Here is a 23,808-nt window from a genome sequence, read left to right as displayed (position 1 = left end):
TATCTCAGAAGAATGCAGTTTTCTATTATAAAGTGTGTGAGTAATGATAATAACTCCGTTGAGATCCAGCCACTGATATCTACAGCAGTGTTTTTTTAAAATTAATTTGCCTTTTGATTAATACAAGTAACCACACATTTAACAATATTCCAACACATATAGTACGTTTTTCTAAATTATTTATTTCACATAATATTGTATCCATAAAAACTTAAATATATATATTCATTTACAAGTTATATAGTTAGGTAAATATTTGTAATAATAAATACTTTTATTCTACGTCCTTATATTTAACAACTTTATACAATACACACAGGTATTAGGCGAAGCCCTATTAATATGAAACAAGCACTTGTATGCCTTCTGCTGGTAGCTAGCTGTGAGCAGCAGCATAAAGGCTGCATAAATTACACAGTTCATTTCATTTCGCGCGCACCCATATACTTTTTATGTACCCGTAGTTTTATCAAAATGTAATATGCACCCAGAAAAATGTAGATGTGTTATTCGGTTTTTATACGCTTGAAAAAAAAGTCCCCTTCCTGCATTTTGCTTACGTGACGCTTCACCATATATACCCAGCGCCCGAGCTCTATTTGACTTTTTGGTCATGCGCAAATCTTTCGATATGGTTATTGAAACGATTCTTGTTTTCTTTGGCTTGAGAGTAACTTGTTACACTGTTCATCGTCTGACATGATATTTCCATCCGTCATCCGTTTTGTGGTGCTGTTATTATTCTTTGGTGGCGAAAACTTGATTGAAGTCTTTTTTGACCTTTGACTTGTTTTCAACTTGAAATTATTACTTGAGCGATGGTGTTCTGAAAATTAAAATTCAAATTAACGTTATATCTGGAAAAATTCCTTGTTTGGAAGAAACAATCACAGCATGGTCAGAAATACTTTTGAATTTCCCGCTATTTGTATAACTTATGTAAAAATTGTTTTTCTGCATAGAAATCTGAACTGTATACGCTATGTGTGCCTATAGCTCTGTCCACACTATCAAAATAGTTTGACAAAATGTGATGTGCCCAATTATGGTAGCGATATGACATCATCATGTCCATATATGGGCACATTTTTGTCACATAAAGCTTGATAGACAGAGCTTTACTTTAGTTCTGGGATCTGAATTTCTAATACCACTTTCTGCCATCAACCTTTATAATCAACGCTTCCATCAAACATTTGTATTTTTTCCAATTATGTGACTTCAAAAGAATGGTTATTAAAGGCCAATTTACACAGTGGTAACGATAAGCTTGTCATCTCATCAATTGGCATATCTAGTGAGCGGAAACCGCTCGTCCGCTCCACGTTGTGTGTAAATGGTCAACAGGAATAACAGAGATTCTATAGTTTTTTAAATTACCGTTACCGCTCGTCTGTGTGTAAATTGACCTTAACAAGGTAACGCAATCAAATACCTGTGACACTCGTGTGCCTCGTATCAGTGTAATACGTAGACAGCGAGCGTAATGACGGCCTGGCCTTCTTCAGGAATCGACGAACGTACGGAGAGGTCCACAGCGTGTAAAGTAAAGGGTTAACAGACGCGTTGAGTGGAAGAACAAACACTGCTATCCATGCGTAAACCTAGTATTTGAAAAGAGAATAAGAAATTCAACCATGAGAAGTGTAGGCCTGCTGTATAGTATATCTCCTACATAAACATAATATGTTTACATTGAGACCGAAATCCGGTCCGGTGACCGGTTAGAAATAGGATGTAGTGTTTAAGGAACCGTTCACATCAATGTTTTATGGATTCTGTACAAAACGTACTTTTCGTTTCCGATCGGAAAGCTGGTGACAATGTTTTTCTTTCACTGCTCCGCGGACCTGGAACGCGCTACCTGTCGATTTGAGAGGTGCAAATTCGGCACCTCTATCTAAACGTCAACTTAAAACTTTTCCTTTTAATTAATAATACTAGTAGTATTTGTAGGCGCTCTGTAATAGAATGTAACGAAGCCCGAATTCTTCTCGCGGTCACAGGACCAAATCCAGACTCAGTGTGAACGTACCCTTAAAGGACAGAAGCGATATAAGACCCTAAAATATAGATACCTTTGGTGAGATTGGTGCACCGAGTAACGATGAAATTCCAAGAAATATTATAGGTATCCAACAACAGAAGTCAGTCATGACAATCACGGTCATGCGCATTGCCATACTGTCGTTGTGATTCTGTGGTCGAACAGCTCTCTGCGTGCGACGTGCCACAACAAACATCACCACATACGATACGATTATAATAATAAACGAAACAAAGTTGATTGCAAGAAATATGAAAACTGAATACTCCCACCCAGATGTCTTTTCACCCGTTATGTGTAACGCCAGACAGACACCCGATCTTCCGTAGAAATTACCGAAGTATTCAATTCCGCATAGAGGTAGAACGGCAAGGAATATTGCGAGCAGCCACGTGGCTACCATCATCTTCATTGCCCAGCCTAGCTCCATGTTCTTAGAGCGGAACGGGAAAAGAATCGATGTCAACCTTTGCAATGTTATTATCGTCAGACTAAACACAGAGAGCTCGCTAGAGAAGGTTGATAAGAAACCTGCAAAATGGCACCATAAACTGCTCCGCCACTGCTTGTCGTGGATGATGTACTCGCCACGGTATATCAGGTCCACGATGGCTATGATTAGAAGATAAACTCCCATGCAGAAGTCCCCAGCCGCTAAATTTGTAATCAGGAACGAGTGTACCTAGAGAAAAAATATCAAATATAATTGTTCTCTCAGCTGCTGCTCAGTTAAGTTGTCTAAATCTAGTCAAACTGTGGTGCCGTTGCATGTCCACACTAGTTACGGTATTGAGGCATTTTCCCATTCTTTTTTACTTACAAAGACTGCAATTGATTCTTTCTGCATTGATAAACCTCGGCAAAAATGTTATCAAAAATTGTTTTTTTCTGAAACCTTTTCTTAGATTGCCAAAGTTTCTTAACTTTGTCTGCCTTGCCAACTTTGTCTTGCCAAACTTGGGATTTTCATGAGCTGGCAAACTCAAGGATTTCTAGTGTAGTGACTAGGCTTTAAGGTTTCGAATTTCAAAATCATAAAGATCTTCAAATCCCAAATCTTAATTAATACATCAAATTATTTTAACAAGATAGATTTGCAGCATACCTAACCTAACAGTTCACTTAGGCCGGCCTAAATAATGACCAGTCTGTCCGATGTAACCTTCAAAACAACGACAACAAATCAAAATTACCTTATTATCTCGACTGTGTGTCACCCGCCATATTATGACAACTAGGTTCCCAAGAAATGCTGTTGCGCCTAAAACCCATATGCTTATCCGAAGAACATAATTTGACATCAGATCGTCACACGATGAGAACGCGTCAGGCTCAGGAAAACAGTTTGGAACGCCGTTTGAAACGCAACAAAAACGATATTCATCTGTGTACCTAGAAAGATTTCAAAAGTTGTAGGTGCAGATTCATGATAATATGAAAAGAGGGTTAACTTCCCACTCTTCAACTTGCTTAAGGAGTCACAGCCGAATAATAAGTTCGTTCTTAATCCGCCTATGCAAAGTATAGGCTTTTGAACTTGCGGTGTACTCAAATACTTGTGTATGTTTTAATCAATGTTTAAGAAAGAACAAGTATACTTACAAGGTTTGTAAGGATGGTAAACCATTGAACGCTCTTTTGTCCACTGTGTTAATTTTGTTTTCAGTAATATCCCTAAAATAAAAATCAGTCAGTATACCGTACGAGAGTGATGTGACACTTTGTAATTGTTCTGGTTTTTCATTTTTATATATCTCAGAGCAAACATAATATATATGTATATTTTATATGCAAATGACAATAAATGGAAGTAATTTTCCACTGATGAATGAATAAAACACAGTCGCAATTGAGTTACAGTATTGCGATTACAGAATCATAATTTTTTTTTTAACGGCTTATGAAATGTTTCGCTTCCTCCATTTTTATCCCCTCAAAGAGATATTTGATATTAATTTTTTCACTTTTTTTTAATACTCTTTCACTTCTTTATTTTAATATAAACACATGTTGTGCCACATCAGAGTGACAAACATCCGCTTCTAATTGCAATTACAATAATATAAATTATCAAAACTTACAACGATCGTAAATTTGAAAGCCCGCTAAATGTTCCAGCAACTATGAATTGGAGATGGTTTCCACGTAGATTTCTATAAAATACAATTACGAATACAAAAATATACATTAAAAACTATTGTTGTTCTTTTAACATTAGGAATTATATTTTTAAGGAATTGATATCGGTGTCTGCATTTGCAATTTTCTAACGTTCCAAACGTCTGTTTTCACTTATAAAATAACATAATAAATGGTTTTAAAAAATCCATTGGCTAGCAGCCAATTTGAACTTTTATTTTTGCTATAAATTACATTTTTTCAGGTAAATACATTTGTTTTAATCTATTTTTGGTGAAAGTGGATAACTATTATGTGACATTAAAATGGCATATTTAACAACAAAAATATACTAACAATTATTTTTCATGGGACAATACATCTTTAATAAATTATTTTTATTTAGTAGAGCTACGTTATTTTAAGCACTAAAAGCCGTGTATGTATGTTTTGAAATTAAGTTAAGCTTTTAATTTGCACTTACAAACTTCTTAGTCGGCGTAATCCATGAAAAGCGTTTATTGGCAGTTTCTTTATATTTTGGTAACTTAAGTCTCTGAAGAAAACGATATATAATAAATTACATCATAATAATAGATAGACTATATACCGTAATTTAATACATAATATAATGGTACAAATAAGCTTTATATGGTATTTTACATTAAAAAAATTATTAGACAAGACAATCTTTTGAAGACCAGTTCATTAACCAACATTTTTAAGGTACGTTTTTACTCACAATGTTGTTAGTGAATCCAGTCCAAAAAAAGCATCGGCTTCAATTTCCTCAATGATATTTCCCGTCAGATTTCTAAATATATATATAAATTAAAAATTGTAAATAATTTGAGTAAAACATTCAAGACACTAGAAATTGCAAAGTGCAAGCGAGTACTGCGAACATATCTATGACGTATTATGTCTAGCATAATGTAGTTTTGATGAGCAGGTTCCTCCTAAAGACACACACCGAATGTCTATATTAGATCGCTTCTCATTGGATAACAAAATACCTCCCGCGCAGACTATGCAGTGTACAATCATTGCCGCCTGCTATAATGTATTTCAACCACAGCGAGGAAGCCGTAAACTTAGCCTAGGTCGTCTTAGGCCAATGCTTTGTAGACAAACTATGAACTTTGATTTGACAAACAGTTTAATGAACTTTTTTACTTACAAATGTCGAAGGTTAGATAAACCTCTAAATCCTCCCGCTTTTAACCTCTTGATTTTATTGTCTGACAATATTCTACAAAGAATAATGTTATATTAAATTAAGGCTTAATAGGCTACTTACTGTTCTACGACACTAATAATGTTATAGTTATAAACATTGGTTAGTCACTTAGTTAGGCCCTATAGATTTATAAGGGACGCGTGTCTATATCACTCTTGATGTTCTACCATGGAGAATCCTAACGTATTTCTCCATGGTAACTACAATAATACACAGCTATTAGTAGGCGTAGCTACCAAGTATTACCACCTCGCAGTTAAAAGCAAAATGGTGGTTGATGAGTATCTATCGATTAGACCCTTTCCGCCGGGTAATAATACTTGCAAACTAACGATGATCTAATTTTCGGCCAACACAAAGAAAACACCTACAGGTTTTGCAGAAGAAACATGTCTTTAAAATATCCCTCTCCGACGCTTACTATGTTGTTTCGACTTAGGTCTCTGTTTAAAAGAAAAAACAAATTATCTATGTTATAAGAAAGCTAATTGCTATCGTAAATTCATTATAGTAAGGGATACAAATAAATTAGTTAGAATACTTACAGCACTGTTGCCCACGTCACGTTAATAAATGTTTCTTCCGTTAATTCGATTTCTGTTCCAGAAAATTTCCTAAATAAATTAACAATTATAAACACTTTTAATAACAATGGATGTAGAAAAAAAAAACAATGGATGTTAAACAACAACTATTCTACTGCAGTTGTGTACGTCAGTTAATACAAGCTATTAGAAATGGTATAGGCCTACTTCGATATACAAATAATGATTTTTTATGAGTACGATGTTACAAATAATTATTTGTACCATCGAACGAATATAAAAACATTCATTATTTGTTTTATATAACAAAAGCGTAAGCAAAAACAATTTAAAGCAAATACGTACAGTATATTCATATGTTTTAATTCAGAAAAGTTGACTGTCTTTGAAACATTAGGCCTACCATTACAATCGATGGTTTTATCATTGCAAATGCAATCAGGAACTGAATAATACGTAAAATCTTCTTTGCATCGTCCAGCTAAAAAAATATAGAATTATTTGAATTTTAATAATATGAAGATAAGCATTGAAATAATCTCAGAAATGAAATGTCAAACTGTATGCTTAAGCTCTGTCTACACTATCAAACTAGTTTGACAAAAAAGTGTGATGTGCCCAAATATGACATATGATATCATCATATCCATATATGGACATATCACTTTTTTTTGTCACATAAAGCTTTATAGTGTAGACAGAGCTTTAAACTGCATTCGCACTTTGAAGACAGCGCTGTTCTCACTACTTTTAATTTTCCATTAATTTACGAGTACAGTATTTCATGTAATGTAGCTTTATTAGACCATAACTTCAATATAAATAATGTGTTCCTTGAATGTATTTAAATGAAAACTGCAACATTGACAACTCGATTTTTACTATTCATTCTAAACTTAATTTGCTGCACACCATTGTCGGACCATGGAGCAACACTCATCTCAATGAACGGACTTAGTCGCCTCTGATCGGACACATTAATATCCACACTACTACTACTACTACTAATAGCCAGAATATTTGTCCAATCACAGACTACTATGTCCGACCATGGAAAAGCAATTTTCTTACAAATCACTGATTAAAATACAGTTCCTATTCTTCTTATTAAAGTGCTTGTTTGCCGCAACGTATAACTTACGCATTGGGCGCTAACTGGCTAAACCCAGGGGCCTCGGATCTTACGTGGGCACCTGTCCAAAGGAAAGAGCAAGCATTAAAATATGTCGAAAAAGGCTAAAAACACCCGAGGCCTCCAGCGTTGGAGGGTCACTTAGGGTTCCCAAGCCAGTATTACGCCACTGAACTTACGGCAATTAACTTCATCATCCCAAAAGAGATTACATTCCACATATCCATTACAACGTCCTTTGTCTGGTATACAATAAGAGTTCTGACATTTGTAATAGCCTACTGGACATTCGAAATCATCTGAAAGTAAATCATTTTAAAAGACATCTGAAAATAATTTAATAGTATCTATACTTGAAAGAGAGCAGGCCTAAATTGATATTCTTTTAAGCTCTGTCTACACTATTTGTTGTCACATGAAGTTTGATAGTGTAGACAAGGCTTTACACATACAATGTATATGACGATAATTCAGAACAAATGGCATGGCAAATAGAACGGTCCGAACCATTTTGGAAGAAGCTCTGTGAATGCATTTAACGCCGTTGCAAAGAGGTTGTAAAAACCCGTTGTATGTAGGAAGAGTACGTGTTTTAAAGTATTTATTTACAATTTAACCACTCATAAAGAACATACCACATTCAAGTAAATGAGATTTGTCTCGACACTGCGGCAAGTACGAATCGTTAATACAAACGCTACCACTGTCAATGCAAACGCCGCTGTCACATTGAAATTCAGTTTCCACACAATCTTCAAAATCTATAAAATAGTTATCAAGAAGTCCACTAAGTATTAATGACAAAGACATTAGTTAAGTTAAGGTTGTGTCCACACTGGATACATTCTTACTGAGATCGAGATAATACGATTCAGGACGACTGAACCAGAGCGACTGAAAAGGTTATGTTAATAATTGTTGTTTTTAGACTAGGCCTAAGCATCATCACACAATTGTCGTCATCACTGTCTCCTGTTTCGTATACTGACTATTGTCCTATTATAAGTTTTTTAAATTAATTTTATAAAATAAAATAACATGATTTATTCCAATTCACAATTTAACATTTTACAACAACAACACCCATCAGTACACCAAAAAGTGAGTGGTTGTCAGTTTGGTGACTATTATTTAAATGCATCTACATGTACATACATACAACAACAATTATGTACAACAACAAAAGTAAAAAACATTGGTCGCTCACGACCGCTCATCACCTCTGCTGCACTCCCCTGTGGGGGTTCGGGGAAAATTTCCCTCTGCTTTAATAGTAGTTACCACCATTCAAAGTGACCACCACAGGTGAGGTATAAAATAATCCTGTTTGTCCCCCGGAAGCACTATGCCGATCGTGAGCGAAGTAGGCCTGTAACAAAAACAATGATCTTACTACAATTTTCTTCGTCTGAACCATCACGGTATGGCCCGAAGTTGGCGCAGTCTACAAAGGTGTCACATCGCTTTCTGACGTCAATACAGTGCCCGGATGTACATTGCCACATACCCTCCTCACATTGATGCGATTCTGTGAATTTCATTTTGATTATTACAATTTCAATTAATGAAGTCACGTAAATTATATTATAATCAACGAAGTGGAGCTGTGGCTTGGTGGTTATGATGCTTGGCTACCAATCTAAGGGTCCTGGGTTCAAGTCCTGTCATATGTCAGGGTTTTTTTCTCATGACAATTTACAACTCTACTCCCAAAGACTTAATAATAAGTCTTTGTTTATGTAGAGCATCGTGTATATGTTTGTCTTGTGAAATTATTAAATAGTTTATCCATCCTGTAATTGGCGGGTTAATCGCTGTTGGATGAGTATGAAAAAAAAAAAAAAAAAAAATATAGCAGTGGTGGCAAGCGTCGTGACAAGACAAGAATAGTATTAATAATAACGATGATGATGATAAAGAATTGTGATAAAAATAATCAGACTGATTACTTACCGCAATTAAGTTCATCACTGTGATCCAGACAGTCAGAATATATATCGCACCTGAAGGAACCTTTTATACACATACCGTTTGCGCATGTGTATTCATTGGAAGAACATACAGCTTCAAAGAGAAAAAAAAATGTTTTTTAAACTCGCCATTTGTCAACCTAAACATATTCGACTCCTCCTTTTTAGCAGATCCTTAAAACTTCAAAATATAGCAGAAATTTCATCAAATATCAAATTATTCGCTGACTCGATTTACTAGGCCTACAGTGCACAGAATGTGGGCTGCACGAATCATGTCAGTATATTTGGCCTACGAAAATATTGCTTGCTAAAAATGAAAGTAAAATGCTAGCCTACTACAAAACGGCATACAAATCTTAAATTATTGTAGGCCCATTTCATATATGCATACAGTCAATTTTACAGTTGATTACAGTAAATATGCCATACCATACCATTTTCTTTACAATAGCTTCGATCAGAATCTCCTTGGCACTGGGGATGATGATCACAATAATAGTTCGTTGGGTAACAATACGGCTTGTTGCCTATATGGCACATATTCTCTCTCTCATTCTCGGACTTGCATTCATAGCCATCTTTACTTTGATAGAGACTGCCTAAAAACAAGTAATAAATTAATGGTACCTTTAATACAAATTCTTTGAAACCAATCATAGGTGTAAAATACTAAATGAGTATGGAAAAGAAAAGTTAAAGTAAAACACTAAATATTTATTTTAAAAGAAACTTCATCGGATCATACGCAGTACTTCATTGTATTTACAAATAAGCGTGATAATAACAACAATGTCGTCCTGAATAAAAATTGATTGTTTTTATACTTGTGTATAAAGTAAGCTTATTCAAATACTTGGCCTTATCATCCAATAACTTAAAAGTCTCTCTAAAGTTCTGTATATAATGTATTAAAAAACATTTCCATAAACCGTACTGCATAATTCATCGTCTTTATTTTCACAGTCATTAGTGCTATCACATAAAAACTCCGCGTCCAAACAACGAAACGATTGTGAACAGAAATAGTCTTCTCCCGGTACACAGACAGAGGAACCTGCAGGTGAAGTTTTACGTATAATTAAAATCACGTCAATTTAGGATATTGTTTTCAAAACATGCACATATTTAGAAAATTTGACTTCCCTTCTAATGTAGGTGACATTACTAAATTACAATTTTGATTTTACTGAAGAAATTACGGTTTTCACAAATTGTTTATATCTTATATGGGCATGAATTCAGTAAAATGAGTTATTGAAAAAATTGGAAAGCAACTTGTCCACCCAATTTGAAAACTCAAATGTTTACTATGATAAGACAACAACAAAGGAATGTAAATATACTATTCAATTCAATTCAATTTCTTTTATTTCGGAAATTTCGTCCACATCAACAAACGTACAAACAGAAAATGAAAAAAAGAAAATTCGCAAACTCTAAGCTTAAATATATAGGATACTCCTCCATCTACAATACATTTTTGAGTTATGGAGCATATCTTTGCAAACACAAGCAACAAGAATATTACAACTATTCAACATATGTTGCATGAATTATTATTAATAAATATACAATTATTACATAATTACCGCAATTATCTTCATCTTCACAAGACCCTAGGCAGTCACATTTTCCGTCGCATAACCGAGATCTTTTAAAACATCTGCCAGTGCTGCACATAAACGCCTCAGTTGGATCACATGGACAATCTTGTTTTTCATCTTTTTCAGAAAGGGAGCATTCGGCGTAGAAATCACAAAAATGCTCACGGAATATCCGACGACCATCACACACTACGACTGTATGAAAAACAATGTTTTGATGGATAATTCAACTTTTTAAATGGAATATTGCTTAAACAGCTCTTAAAAAAAATTTGGCCTCTCTGCCAACATTGCTGTTCGGTTGGATTCAGCCGTTTGATCCCTCCTTTTGTATCTCAAATGAGATTAGACTACCTGCTATCCCCAAGATGATTTCACCCTGTAATTTATCAATGTCATGTGATGTGTTGGGAAGACACATTGCGAATAATTGAAAACAACCTTGAAAAGGACGAATGTAGGCCTATACATTGTACATTAATTTGATTATACTATAAAGTAATAAAGACAATTTTCTCTACTAATGTTATTTGAAGAATTTCATTTTGTTATTAATAAATGAAGTGGAGAACAGTACAAATTTAAAGAAAATACAATTCAAGATTATTTTCAGTGGAGTAATTTCAATTAAAAAAAACGTTCACGATTTGGATCGTCCAGATTAAAAGAAGCCAATAGTAAGTTTTTGAAATAGCGTCAACATTGTTAGAGGAAACAATATAACTTACCTTCAGAGCAATTCTCTTCGTCACTCTTGTCATCTCCACGGCAGTTAACTTCACCATTACATCTATATCCTGGTTTCAAACATTCGCCGTTGGCACATCGGAATTCTAGGTTGTAACACGATCGATGCTCTGCAATAATAAATGTTCAATGATCTTTGATAGGTAAAGGAATCGATCTGTGATATACAAATTAAGTGCACTGTCCACTTTATTAAAGGTTGAAGGTTAGTCATTATTTCAGAATATTTTAGACTAATGAAACAAAGCGTGGAATCTCTCTATCCTTTTTGCTGATTTACAATACTTTTTATTTTAGCCTTTTGTTTTATTACTGTAGGATGGAGAAATTTCAACAAAAATGTGTTGAAAAAAAAAATCGGAAAGCAGAAGATGGAAAAGGTGGAAAGAGGCGCCAATCTACTGATGAACAAAGAAGATGGACAAAGTGGAAAGAGGCAACCTACTGGTGAATGCAGAAGATGGAAAATGTGGAAAGAGGCAATCTACTCGTGAATGCAGAGGATGAAAAAAAGTGGAAAAAGGCAATCTACTAGTAAACAAAGAAGATAGAAAGTGTGAAAAGAGGCAACCTACTGGTGAACGAAGAAGATGGAAAAAGTGGAAAGAGGCAATCCACTGGTGAACGAAAAAGAGAGAAAAAGTGGAAAGAGGCAATCTACTGGTGAACGCAGATGGAACAAGTGGAAAGAGGCAATCTTTTGACGAACGCAGAAGATGGAAAATGTGGAAAAAGGCAATCTACTGGTGAAGGAAGAAGATAGAAAAAGTGGAAAGAGGCAATCTATTGGTGAACGCATAACATGGAAAAAGTGGAAAAAAGGCAATCTACTGGTAACCGCAAAAGATGGAAGAAAGTGGAAAGAGGTAATCTACTGGTGAATGCAAAAGATGGATATTTAATGGGGGAAGCATGAGAAGATGTAAGCAAGAATGTGGACACAGAAATTAGAAAAAGCACTACTGGAGGAAGTAAAACAGAACAAAGTGGAAAAGGACAATCTATTGGTGGTAGTAGAGACGATAGGACTGATCATCATATAATCATCATATAATGATTGATGAGACCCCTCTTACCGCAATTCTCGTCCGAGCCATCGCCACAGTCGTCATTAAAATCACACTGCAGAGCTAGGTGAATGCATACATGTGTAGTGGCGCACTTCATGTGAGTACTTGGGCACGGGTACTGGTCTAGAAAAAGAGAAATCAATCAGTAAAAATATCAGTAATAGTAATACAACTAAACAATTTCACGCTATTATTATGATTTCTACAGGAAATAATACCACAGATATTGTTTGTAGAACCTACCACAGTCATCTTCATCTTCACATGAAACCCCACAATCACAAATTCCATCACATCGTCGGTATATACTAATACAAGAATTAGAGCACATAAACTCAGCAGGTAGACAGCCTAAATAATATAATAATGTAAGCAAGATGAAATTAGTGATAATCCTGTACAAAAATGTCTTTCATAAACCCATGTTGGTATAAAATAACCTCTATCATCAAACTATAACTATATATTTATACAGCCATTTAAAAAATAATAATTTGTTTCAATAGTTTTGTCAAGATAATTTTTTATGTCATGATCTATATTAAAAAAAAAAAATATGATTCTAGAAAAGTAATTTCACGGTAAAGATCATTGTAATAATGTTATTTTTTCTGAATAAATGTTACCTTGAAATGAATTGAACATCATATGTTAACTATATCTAGCTATGTGATTTTTGACATTCATTGTAACATTTGTTTCAAGGAATGTTCGTTACACCCCTGACCTCTAACTACCGGCAAATGTTACACACCTATAATATAACTATTCTGAGCTTTAGATCGTGTAATGATCTATTAAATGTTAATTTTTATACGTGATTCCATTTCTACTAACCGATCCCCAAGGTTCAAATTTTGTAATCCGTTAAACATTAACCACGGATAGATAATAAAGAGTAAAGTGCGTTGTTATGTGATTCAACGGTTTGATTTTTAGCTCTTTCATGATTGGTATACGCACCACAAACGCGAGGGCTTTCGTCGGATCCGTCGGGGCAGTCACTGATTGAGTTGCAGGTCGAGTTCAGGGCAACGCATCCGCCCGCGTCACACTTTACTTCTGTTGTGGGGTTGCAGTCGACCACTGAACCATGAGACTCACAACTGCTTGCCACTAAAAACGCTAGCCACACTATTGATGTAGCTGAAATGTAAAACAAAAGACATTTAACAAACAAGGAAAAGAGATTTTCAAAATGAATCAAATCAATCTTACATTTATATAGTACCAATTCCAAAAAGATGATAAAAATAATTCTTGCAATCCAAGTGCAATGGCCTAATACAATACAACTGTGGGCTTTCTTTCTTACAAAGCGTCCAATATAAACATTAAAAAGCTAAATGCACATAAATAGACAGATGATTTAGATACCATGAAGTAATTAACGTCAAGTTGTAAAAAGTCAATTTTTAATGGAATTCACAAAATACATAAATCATAACTTTTGTTTAAAAGCTATCAATACAATACAGTGGAGACGAGCACACTGCTGATTGTGACATATTGAAATGATAATGCAATGTCATAGGAAGTAGAGCTGTCCAGGGTTCAATCGTGACCTGTTTCAGGATTCAATCCTGACCTATTCCAGGGTTCAATCTTGACCTGTTCCAGGGTTCAATCTTGACCTGTTCCAGGGTTCAATCCTGACCTGTTCCAGGGTTCAATTCTGACCTGTTCCAGGGTTCAATCCTGACCTGTGCCGGGTTCAATTCTGACCTTTTCAATGGTTCAATCCTGACCTGTGCCGGGGTTCAATCCTAACCTGTGCCGGGGTTCAATCCTAACCTGTGCCGGGGTTCAATCCTAACCTGTGCCCGGGTTCAATCCTGAACCTGTGTCGGGGCAATTTGACGAGAGTTAGATTCGAACCAACGTCCAACACACCGCTACTTTCCAAACTGTCGAACCGGTCCCCGAGTAGAGGTATAATAAAACGGAGAGACTATATTCTTTTTTCACACAAATGATTTCATCATTTAGGCATTACGTGAATGAATTAATTCTTTGATCGCTTAACACAGTAGTCAACGATATATGACATTTGGTCATGTTTTGTAGGTAGGGTAATTGGGTATGACACGCAGTCCCATTATGGGAATAAACTCAAGCCAATCATTTTACAACAGAACAACGCTAATATTCTGGAAAATTAAAACAAGAAATTCGAATACTAGCTCATGATGACACGGATTTCCACGTACATTTGTTGAAAATAGTTCGTAATAGCTTACTATAAAATTACAAATACAGTGTATTCTTTTTAGTCTGAGGAGGAGAGACTAACATCAAAATATCGATGTGAGAGTTAAACCCACTAAACCGATCAGCAAAATAACGGCCGCAGGAATAACGTTCTGTCTCGTCAAAACTGTCCATAAAGGCAAAGTTTCTTAAGCTCTGTCTATAACTATCAAACTAGTTTCACAAAAAAAGTGTGATGTGCCCAAATATGGTAGTGATATGATGTCATTATGTCCATATATAGGCACATCACATGTTTTTGTCACATAAAGTTTTATAGTGTAGACGGAGCTTACAAATGTCAGATAGGCGTGAACACATAGCAACGAGCTTGTTACAGCGAATCCTAGGAAATTCAAACAACTTGTCAGGAAAATCTCATGGTTAAAAATGCCAATAGAAAGGGCTAGAGAGTAGAGTAAAAGTATGTAAAAGGTATATGAGTAGATTATTTCGATTAAGTCACAGCGAAAGAGATGCACAACCCGGGCGTTCATACATTGATCATGGACCTATAATTGATGCTCTGGCAAGGCCTAACACACACGTCAACTTCTTTCTAAAGCTTGGTTCCCACTAGGACGCAACGCAAGGACGTAAACGCACCGCAAGCGTGTTGACCAATGACAAGCCACAGTTAATAATCCATCGTTTGTGATTGGTCAACTCACTTAAGCTTGGTTCACACTAGGACGTAACGCAAGGGAATTGACCAATCACACGCGACAGTTCGAATAATCCATTGCTTTTGATTGGTCAATTCGCCTGCGTTGCGTCTTAGTCCTAGCGTTGTGTCCTAGTGGAGACCAAGCTTTACGTTGCGTTACGTCCTTGTGCTGTGTCTCTAGTGGTAACCAAGCATTAATGTCATTGATAAACTACATTATTTAAGATACTTGGCACTAAATGTGACTTATAGACTTAACTTTTCATAACAAGAAAAACACGATACGGAATTAAACATCAACGAGATATCAGAACCCGTTTCGTCAATTTCCATTGACATTTCAACTTATCAACACCTAATAATAAAATACGTTTAATTATAATTGCAATACATCAACAACTTAATTACAGATGGTTGAAGAATATAGATGACTGTTATCAATTTCATGAAGTAATTTACTTCGATATTTCAATTTGTAATGGCTCGCCATAACAGTCAATCTTACCAATTTAAATGAAGGAACAAACCAGCGATTATTTAGCTATTATGCACACCACAGATAGTTATACCTATTAGAATTAAATACTTTCTGTGTGTGTTCACATTGAATTAAACGATAGTTATCGTTAGCTAAGGTGTGTTTACACACCACAGAGAGTTACCATATAGTACAATCAAATTACACCTATATCTCTGAATTATGTTAGAACCAAACAGTCGTTCCGACAATCAATATTCTATAATGTGCTCTAGGCCTAATCGTTACGATTGGTTTCCACTGGAGTTAATGCATCTCCACACTAGCTAACGGCTCAGAATACTTAATTATCAATGCATACGTACCTAACTTACTAATGATTACGATTTGTAACTTAACATCTACATATTTTGTCGATGAAAAACAAATAAATCTTTAAAATTAAATTTGACATTTTAAAGTAACGTGAGAGAAATTATTATCTATTGAACACGAACATTTTATAATATCTAAAAGAAAAGCCTTTACATTATATGCATTTATTATTATTATTAAGATAACTTTTTGCGGTGGGGAGGGGGGGGGGGGGTGGGGGGTGGGGGAGATTTTAAAGCTACCGTAAATAGAAATTTGTCAATAGTATGATGTCGAAAATAAAGCAATTACGCCGTGTCTACACTATCAAACTTTATGTGACAAAATAGTGTGATGTGCTCATGTATGGTAGTGGTATGCCCAAAGAAATCATCATGTCCATATATGGGCATATAATAAAGTTTTATAGTGTAGACAAGGCTTTAGAAACCAATTTTCAAGAGAATATAGAGGGAGGCTAATTAACAAGACCATATACATAGCTGCAGTCGCGTGCTCAAATTTGAGTTAGTGTTTACCGACCAACCGACCGACCAACCAACCGACCGACATAGTGAGCTGTAGAGTCGCGAGCGTGCGACTAAAAATATTAAAGTATGTATAGCCTACTGTACACATACTAAATCTTGAGGTATGACACCGGTTGATGTCAGTGCGCGAGCCAATTCTCGTTTCTAATATCGGAAACGCCATGATTTGCATTTTCCAGTCACTCAGATTAAGTTAAACCGGGTGGCGCTTAGATCCAATAAGCTGAACTCAATTGTACAATACGATGACAAACTTTCCTAAATTATTCACAAGTGTACAGAGTTGTATGTTGTATACACATTGCATGGCACACCACTTGAACTATAGGAAAACAAAACATAAAGATTGCATAACCATAAATCGCCCATGACATACTTTCCAATGGTGCCGTAATGTGATGTTGGGCCTATTAGCTCTGACCAACGACGTTGGAACTAATTAAATTATGCATTACACCGCCTAGGAATATCGGCGCTTAGTTTGGCAATTGCTGGCTTGGTTTCTACAAATTAATATTTTTAAATATCAAGGTTATATCTACAAATTAAACGAATGGAAAAATCACACCTTTAACGCATTTGCTCATTTTATAGGACGTTCCATTAACCTTTCTGGTTCGATCCAAATAACAGATGGTATGAAAAAAGCGGGAAAAGGCTAAAACTTCTGACTACTCTCGTCGTGCGTGCGTCCGACAAATTATCGTGTTGTACGCGTGAATAAATCTCCCATAATGCAACTCGCTCTAAACCAACTATATAAAGCTAGCACTATCAAACTTTATCAAACCATATATGGACATGATGATGTCATATCACTACCATATTTGGGCATATCACTACCATGTTTTGATACATCACGCTATTTTTGTCAAAGTTTGACACTGTAAACAGGGCTTAAGGCAGTGACTATCGTAATTTACAGGCGGCCTGACAAAGGCAAGTGGTCCGAAATCAGGTGGGCACTGGACGAGAGAAGCCCTTGATCAATATTAGGATCAATCAAGGTGCTTTAAACAGTCCTGGCTTTGTTTGTATCAAACCTGTTAGTAGCGGTAATTGTCGCTGTTGGTTTCGATTGAATAAAAAATTACTTTAATCTTGCGACGGCCTGTAACAAATGTCGTATTTATTACAACCACGGAGGAGTGAAATTGTGTACTTTATCTCTTTGGTGTTTAAACTTCTTATACAGTGGGTACATTATGTCGCATTCCAGTACTTTGATTAAATGCAATACATCTACTAAAAAGTACATTATCAAGCGGAGGATGAGACAATGATACCTATATCTTCCAACTAATTAAAATCATTATGTTGCTTATATAAAACAATGCGAGTTTTATTGGATAAACGGCTACAATTATGACTTTCTTTTCTTCTTCTATAGTGGGATGTGAATTGACATTAATGATACTTCAAACTAATTAAAATTATTATGTTGCTTATATAAAACAATGCGAGTGTTATTGGATAAACGGCAACAATCATGATTTTCTACGAAACATGAGTTACAACTGAATCAAATCCGCTTTCCTCTTATAAACATTAAATTATCAATTTAACGTTTTAAATCAGTAGCTGGCGCAATAATGCTAATAAAAATAACGAGTGTGTTCATAAACCAGTTTATGACGAGTAATACGGGTCTCTGCCTTATTTCCTAATAGTTTATAGTTTAATGATAAACTATATAGACGGTTACGGACAATTAAACATGATACTATACTGCTTTCGTTTACAATGTAATTACCTCTTTTACAAAAAGGCAGAATAATCAATAGACCTGTACAAACGCGATCGTAATTATATACATTGCTGCGAAATACCCAAACGTCATTTTATATATCTCTCTCGTCGTTCATACGAATCATGTGTGCTATTATTTTATTTTACCGGTTTTTTATGTTTTTAAATTTTTAAATGTATATTGATAAATAATTCCATGTAGTTAAATTCGTCTGGGGCTCCAAGATATATCATGTTATGGTGACTCTGTTGCTTTTGGGGTACAAGGAAATTTTTGATGTCGAATATATAAATGAAATGAATGAATGAATAATTTTTGCACTAAAGGGACAAACAACAATTTTTCTAACAACAACGTCCAATGTTCACAACGAGACACACATTTTACAATCAGTGACAGGAACATGTTTTAACCAATGGCTATCAAACAAATTGTGTCTTGAATTATTGTTGGCAGCCAATTTGACTATTTTTTTGCTTTAAATTTTTAGTAATATGGAATAACTATTAGGCCTATGTAACATTAAAATTGCATATTCAACAAAAAATGTAAAAAAAAATTAATTTTTTTTTCAGTGGGACAATACATCTTTAAATCAAAGCTCCGGTAGCTATATGCCTAGACCAGTTATTGTTTTATTAAGTATTTTGTGATATTAATTATTTTGTGATCATTGCCGATTTACACTGTGTACTTTTAACTTTAGATTGATTCCCACCCTTAAACTATCATATAAATTACAGTGTATTTATTTCCGACATTTTAAATCCTAAACTCATAAAGGGGAAATCAGTTTATTTTACCAACTGATAATATTGCATTAATTTAGGTCAATTACGTTTCTATTAAATCCTTTAATCCGGGTAAAAACTAGTCATAAAGTTAAAAAAAAAATCATTTGAAAAAAATGATAAACAAAAGTCACTGACACCTCAGAGGAAAACAATTTTACGCGCGCGTTTAAAATCTGATGACTTTTTGTACATATTTTCAGTGTCACGGATGAGTATACACTACAAAACTAAAACTTTATGTGACAACAATATGCAATATTTGGGCATATTACTACCATCATGGGCACGTCATCACGTTTTTTTTGTCAAACTAGTTTGATTAGTGTAGACAGAGCTTTACTGATTATAGACGTCATTTTGTTTTGTAATGTCAACATGTTTATTTTATAATGTACAAATCTTCGTGATATTTTTTTATGACGTCACTTGCACTGCGTGCGCGCAATTGTGTTGTGTCCTAAGTAAGGTTTTGAGTGGGTTTTGAGATTCCAATCTGAGATGTGTTTCAGTCAACTGCACTGTGAGTACGAATTGTATGGCAGAGTATATAATCTGCACTGTGCGTACGAATTGTATGGCAGAGTATATAATCTGCACTGTGAGTACGAATTGTATGGCAGAGTATATAATCTGCACTGTGAGTACGAATTGTATGGCAGAGTATATAATCTGCACTGTGAGTACGAATTGTATGGCAGAGTATATAATAATCAAATATAAACATATCATAGTGGGAATTAAAATGTTTCTCTTTCATGAGTTGCGTTAAAGATGTATTGTCCCCCAAAACATAAAAAATAGAATAGAATAGATTATTTTGTAGTTTTAATAAAGTTAATAACTTTCGTAGAAAGAAAAACGGAAAAAAGTAATGTTTTCGCTTATAAAATGACAAAATAAATGTTTAAATTCAACCAAAAACCAACTTGGCCGTTGTTTGCTTAAAATTACATTTTTTTAGGTAAACTATTATGTGACATTAAAATGGCATATTCAACAAAAAAATTATATTTTTAGTACAATACATCTTTAATCGTTTAAATATCCAATTAAAAAACACGCAGTTTTATCAGCTGTAGATATCGCAACACTTGATAACCGGACGCACAATATGCTTGTCATCATCGTTATAACTGCTTCATTAATCCAACAGTATGTTCACGTGATTAAAACGGACATATTTCTCCATCGATCAATATTTAAATAATTACTCAATTTTAATTGACTTGATCGAGAATTGTTTTTATCTGTTTTTAACGCAATGAAATATTGGAAGATTAGCTGGAAACGCGGGAAAAAATTGTATCACTATTTTGAAGAAAAAAAAAGTTTATTTATTTTTGATAAAGCGTGTGGCGTAGCTTTTGATTTTCGACTACTTAAAAGGACCTTACGCATATTGTGTTATGATTGGACCTAATCCACCAAAATTGTGTCGAGGAATCGACCGAAAAAGGATACGTACCAATGTTCGCGCATGCGCAAATTGAATTAACATCACGTACTAGGTATGTATCACCAAATAGAGAAATGGTTAGGTTATAATGTTATTTCATATTCCCATATCTCTTTAAACACACCGCGACGCATTACATATTACCATACGATGATCGACAGCGACTTAAGTGACATCATATCTTCGTTTCTAACGTATCCGTCGCCGTGCAAATAGTCTTAATGTAATTCTGCATAACTAAATACACGGAACACTCCGGAACACTTGAATATGAATATATAGCTATTGCTGTTACCCCGCAATAAGGAAGTGTAGACTGTGTTATAAGTGGCTCTAATTAATTAATGTTGTTCATCTATACTTAAATTTCATTACAAACTTCAGTAGTGTCTAGGACCAAAGACCATCACAGACATTAATCATCAGCTAGACGGGAGCGCGAATGTAAAACATGATGATTAAACGTGCAAGTGGGTTCCGCTTCTATATCCGCCACTCTACACAAACCTATATACCAATATATTATGGCAAGTCAAAAAAGGCAAAAAAGTCAAAAGTCAAAAAAGGCAAGCGTTCAAAAAGTGGAGGGGTAGGAATAAAAAAGTTGTAAGAACGTTATCAATAAAATCAAATCAATCAAACTAGAAAAAAAAATGTTGATGTGCCCAAATATGGTAGTGATATGCTTAAATATGGTATTGATATGACATCATCATGGCCATATATGGGCACATCACATTATTGTCACATAAAGTGATAGTGATAGTGTAGACAGATCTTTAAACCAAATTATCAATCTTCATTTAAGTGATGTATATAAAAGTAATGCAATGCTCTCACACAGGTGACTGTTATCTTTATAACACAAATTGAACAAAAACAAAAACCCGCGTAAATTGATTTCTCCGAATTTCTTTGTGGTCAAACCGACGATAAATGGCCAACAAACCTCTACATACACACTGTGATTATCTATATTAATAATTAAAAGTTGTCTTGATGGTTTTGTGAAGAATAAACAAACTGATTGTTGATCTTCTGACTTTGTTTGTTTGCCGATTCATTCCGAGAAAGTTCATATAGTACTTAACCATTAATTTCACTTAGGCCTAAAATATGAAAGTAGTGCCTGTTTTAATATTTTTATTGTCAGCCTTAAATTGAGAATGTCGATTTATTCAATAGATTTTAGCTAAAGTTACATTATAATATATTTCAATGATTCTAAATCGTCTGGACATAAATCATCTATTGCTTCGAATTGGTTTATAGGTATATTAGCCGATTGTAATCCAACGAAGCTTTCTCAGCGGCAGATTATGGAAAGGGGCCTGCAGCATTGAATCCATATCTCTCTACATCGATAAATAGCATGAGGTTGTATAACATTTATAACATCGAATGGATGGATACATTTAACGAATAATTATCCCCATTTTGTAGGCCTAATCAGTATATTATATATACCATACAGTATTTATACTATTCCATGGCTACAGTATATTTTCGACATTCCGCATAAGAGTTAAATATACCTATTTTATATAACTATTATGCAATATAGCCTATACAGTATAGGCTTATTTTCACTATTCCAAGTAGTGATTGGATGATACGGATTAAATTTTCTGCCAAAATAACAAATAAAATGAATAATACACATTAATGTTATAGATGTATTGTTCCCCAAACACATGAAAAATGAAAATTAATAAAATCAAATGCCATTTTGTAGTTTTAACAAAGTTAGGCCTAATCACTTCCGTAGAAAAAAATACTTCGAAAAAATAATGTTTTCACTGCTGGCCGGCAGCCAATTTGACTATTGTTTGCTTTAAATTAGTTAGGTAAATTTGTTTTCCCCGATCCAATTTTTGATCAAAATAAATAACCTAAATTTTGTGACATTAAAATGACATATTCCCAAAAAAATAAATCAGGGGGACAATAAAGCTGTAATAAAAAGAATCTTGGTATGGAAAATGGAAAGAAAATGCTATAAATAATCAACTATAAATGAATTTCCAAAAACTACAAAGTATGGAAAACAGAATCTAGAATACATTATAGCAGCTATTGGGTTGAACATTGATCATGCCAACCTGTTCCCTGCAGTGAGAAACATAATAATATACATATAACATTAGAAAGTTCGTAATCAACATGATCAAAATAGCAACGCATTAAATTAACTTAGCGAGTGGTTATAACTTACCGAGTTGCAAGCGGAAAAGGAGCCAGCGATGTTCCATGTTAAAGGTGTCCAACGACGAACCGAGTCAATTAAACCTTTCACGTAAATCAATGGATGTTCATGAAGTAAGAGTAGTAAAAATAAGTTCTAATAATAATATGAGAGACTATTAAACACTTGCCGATGAAGAGAAACAGAATGTTTTCCAATATTATATCATTAGAGACTATTAACGCTCGGTGATTATAAACAGTAATGTTTTCGCATAGTGTAAAGGTATTATGTAAGTATAGGTTGAGTGCTTCGTCGGCGGCTTCAACAGTGTGCAAATTGGTGGTACTTTTCGTAAAATGTTCCGATACTTGGAAATTAAAAAAAAATTAATGAGAAACTGAGTCAATCGTCTGCTGAATAAAGATACATATTCATTATCATAACATTCATTCAACAATTTAAATGCATTTTTATAATTTACCGTATGTTACTGAGATTAGAAAGATAAAAATACTGCTTTTGTGAGCGTTACGACCGATTCCTTATAACAAAATAGTTGGATTGAACTGTCTAAATAATCCTTAATCAAATTATGACATTTGTGATAATGTCACTTGATGATATACCGTAACGGTTGTGGTGACAATTATTGATGATATACCGTAATGATTGTGGTGACAATTGTTGATATAATGATTTTGGTGACATTTGATGATATAATGGTTGAGGTGACAATTGATGATATAATGGTTGTGGTGACAATTGTTGATATAATGGTTTCGGTGACAATTGATGATATAATGGTTTCGGTGACAATTGATGATATAATGGTTGTGGTGACAAT

At 34.5% G+C, this 23,808-nt stretch overlaps 1 protein-coding gene across 1 annotated transcript; it reads right to left on the bottom strand.

Moving 5' to 3' along the window:
* Positions 1-254: 254 nt before the first annotated feature.
* Positions 255-23,028, bottom strand: LOC140044798 (G-protein coupled receptor GRL101-like). Its single transcript, XM_072089476.1, has 24 exons — positions 22,992-23,028; positions 13,440-13,622; positions 12,720-12,827; positions 12,483-12,599; positions 11,388-11,516; positions 10,645-10,854; positions 9,990-10,109; positions 9,490-9,654; positions 9,036-9,146; positions 8,476-8,610; positions 7,718-7,843; positions 7,262-7,381; positions 6,296-6,431; positions 5,951-6,019; positions 5,777-5,848; positions 5,346-5,417; positions 4,908-4,979; positions 4,650-4,721; positions 4,129-4,200; positions 3,650-3,721; positions 3,241-3,439; positions 2,079-2,729; positions 1,436-1,604; positions 255-826 (listed from the first exon to the last, which is right to left on the bottom strand). The coding sequence occupies exons 1-24, from the start codon at positions 23,026-23,028 to the stop codon at positions 636-638; spliced, it is 3,408 nt and encodes a 1,135-aa protein (XP_071945577.1). The 3' UTR covers positions 255-635.
* Between the last annotated feature and the right edge of the window lie 780 nt (positions 23,029-23,808).

Source organism: Antedon mediterranea, chromosome 1 (genome assembly GCF_964355755.1).
Source record: "Antedon mediterranea chromosome 1, ecAntMedi1.1, whole genome shotgun sequence".
Lineage (NCBI taxonomy): Eukaryota > Metazoa > Echinodermata > Crinoidea > Comatulida > Antedonidae > Antedon > Antedon mediterranea.
This window is presented reverse-complemented; position numbering and strand designations above follow the sequence as displayed.